The sequence below is a fragment of a genome (assembly GCF_019968985.1).
Source record: "MAG: Porospora cf. gigantea B chromosome Unknown PgB_NODE_11300_length_1136_cov_967.148, whole genome shotgun sequence".
Classification (NCBI taxonomy): Eukaryota; Apicomplexa; class Conoidasida; order Eugregarinorida; family Porosporidae; genus Porospora; species Porospora cf. gigantea B.
Window position 1 is genome coordinate 1 of NW_027178529.1, and position 1,006 is coordinate 1,006.

At 52.4% G+C, this 1,006-nt stretch overlaps 1 protein-coding gene across 1 annotated transcript; it reads right to left on the minus strand.

Annotated features, from left to right (window-relative positions):
• Positions 1 to 772, minus strand: KVP17_005302 (uncharacterized protein; the record flags this gene model as incomplete). Its single annotated transcript, XM_068515107.1, has 1 exon — positions 1 to 772. A coding segment is annotated over one exon (772 nt), but the record flags the coding sequence as incomplete, so codon positions are not given.
• Positions 773 to 1,006: the final 234 nt, after the last annotated feature.

Here is a 1,006-nt window from a genome sequence, read left to right on the forward strand (position 1 = left end):
TTTCGCTGTCCACTTGCATTCGTCCGCGCTGGTCTGTGATGGATACATATCCTGCCTTGGCAAACATTGAGATGTGCTTATACACTGTCTCAAGTTCGTTGCCCAGACGTATCCTCTCGATCTCCATGTGCTGTCGATCCGCTATTGCCAATGGACCTTTGCAGATCATTTCCAGCAATGTGCGGTCAGGGTGCGTGGCGGAGAAGAACAAATGCAGTCCTGTGACCAGGAGTAGCAGTCTTCTGAGGAAGCCCAGTAGGTTCTCTCCCGCGAATTGTCCGTAGACCCTGTAGTTGCTCACAAATGAAGTGTAGTCAGAATCAACCTGCTGACACATCCGGATCAAGACGTCCTTGAGATCCATTCCTGATTGTAGGAGATGCTCCGCTGACTCGCGCAGTGGATCGCCCCGGAACAGCCGTTGTAGAACCCGCAAGGATTCTTGTGGCGTCAGCATCACGAAAGGAAAACAGTCGTTCGGCCAATTTACCAGTAACTTCATTGTGATTTCCGTCATCGTGACTCTCTTCCCCTGGCGTCTTACTTTCTCTTGAGCGATAGGAGTTAACCCCTCTAGGAAAGTCTCCAGCGTTTTGGCCCGATTCTCTATTCGATATCTCGACGGTGGGTCTTTGAACGTGCGCTCAATGGCCTTGACGATATCAGAAAAGCCCGTCGAGATGCTATCGGGAGTCACCTCAATGGCTTGTGAAAATATGTCAGATACCACCTTTGGTACATGCGCCGCAATTGTAGATTCCTTGGAGGGCATCCGTGCCGACGTTGCGGTTCCCGCAAATGGGACTCCCCTCAGTAAGAGTGGGGTTTGCGGGAGGATCTTCTGACCACTTTGGTCTTTGACTGCGGGCTTCGCCGGCGGTCTAATGTGTGTTGGTGGGTTCATCAGAGCGCCGCTGGCTGCCAGTGCTATTTGCTGTTGCGCTTGCCAGGAGTGCTCTGGTAACGGAATTGGCTCTGTAGCCGATTCGAGTTCCGAGCCGTCACA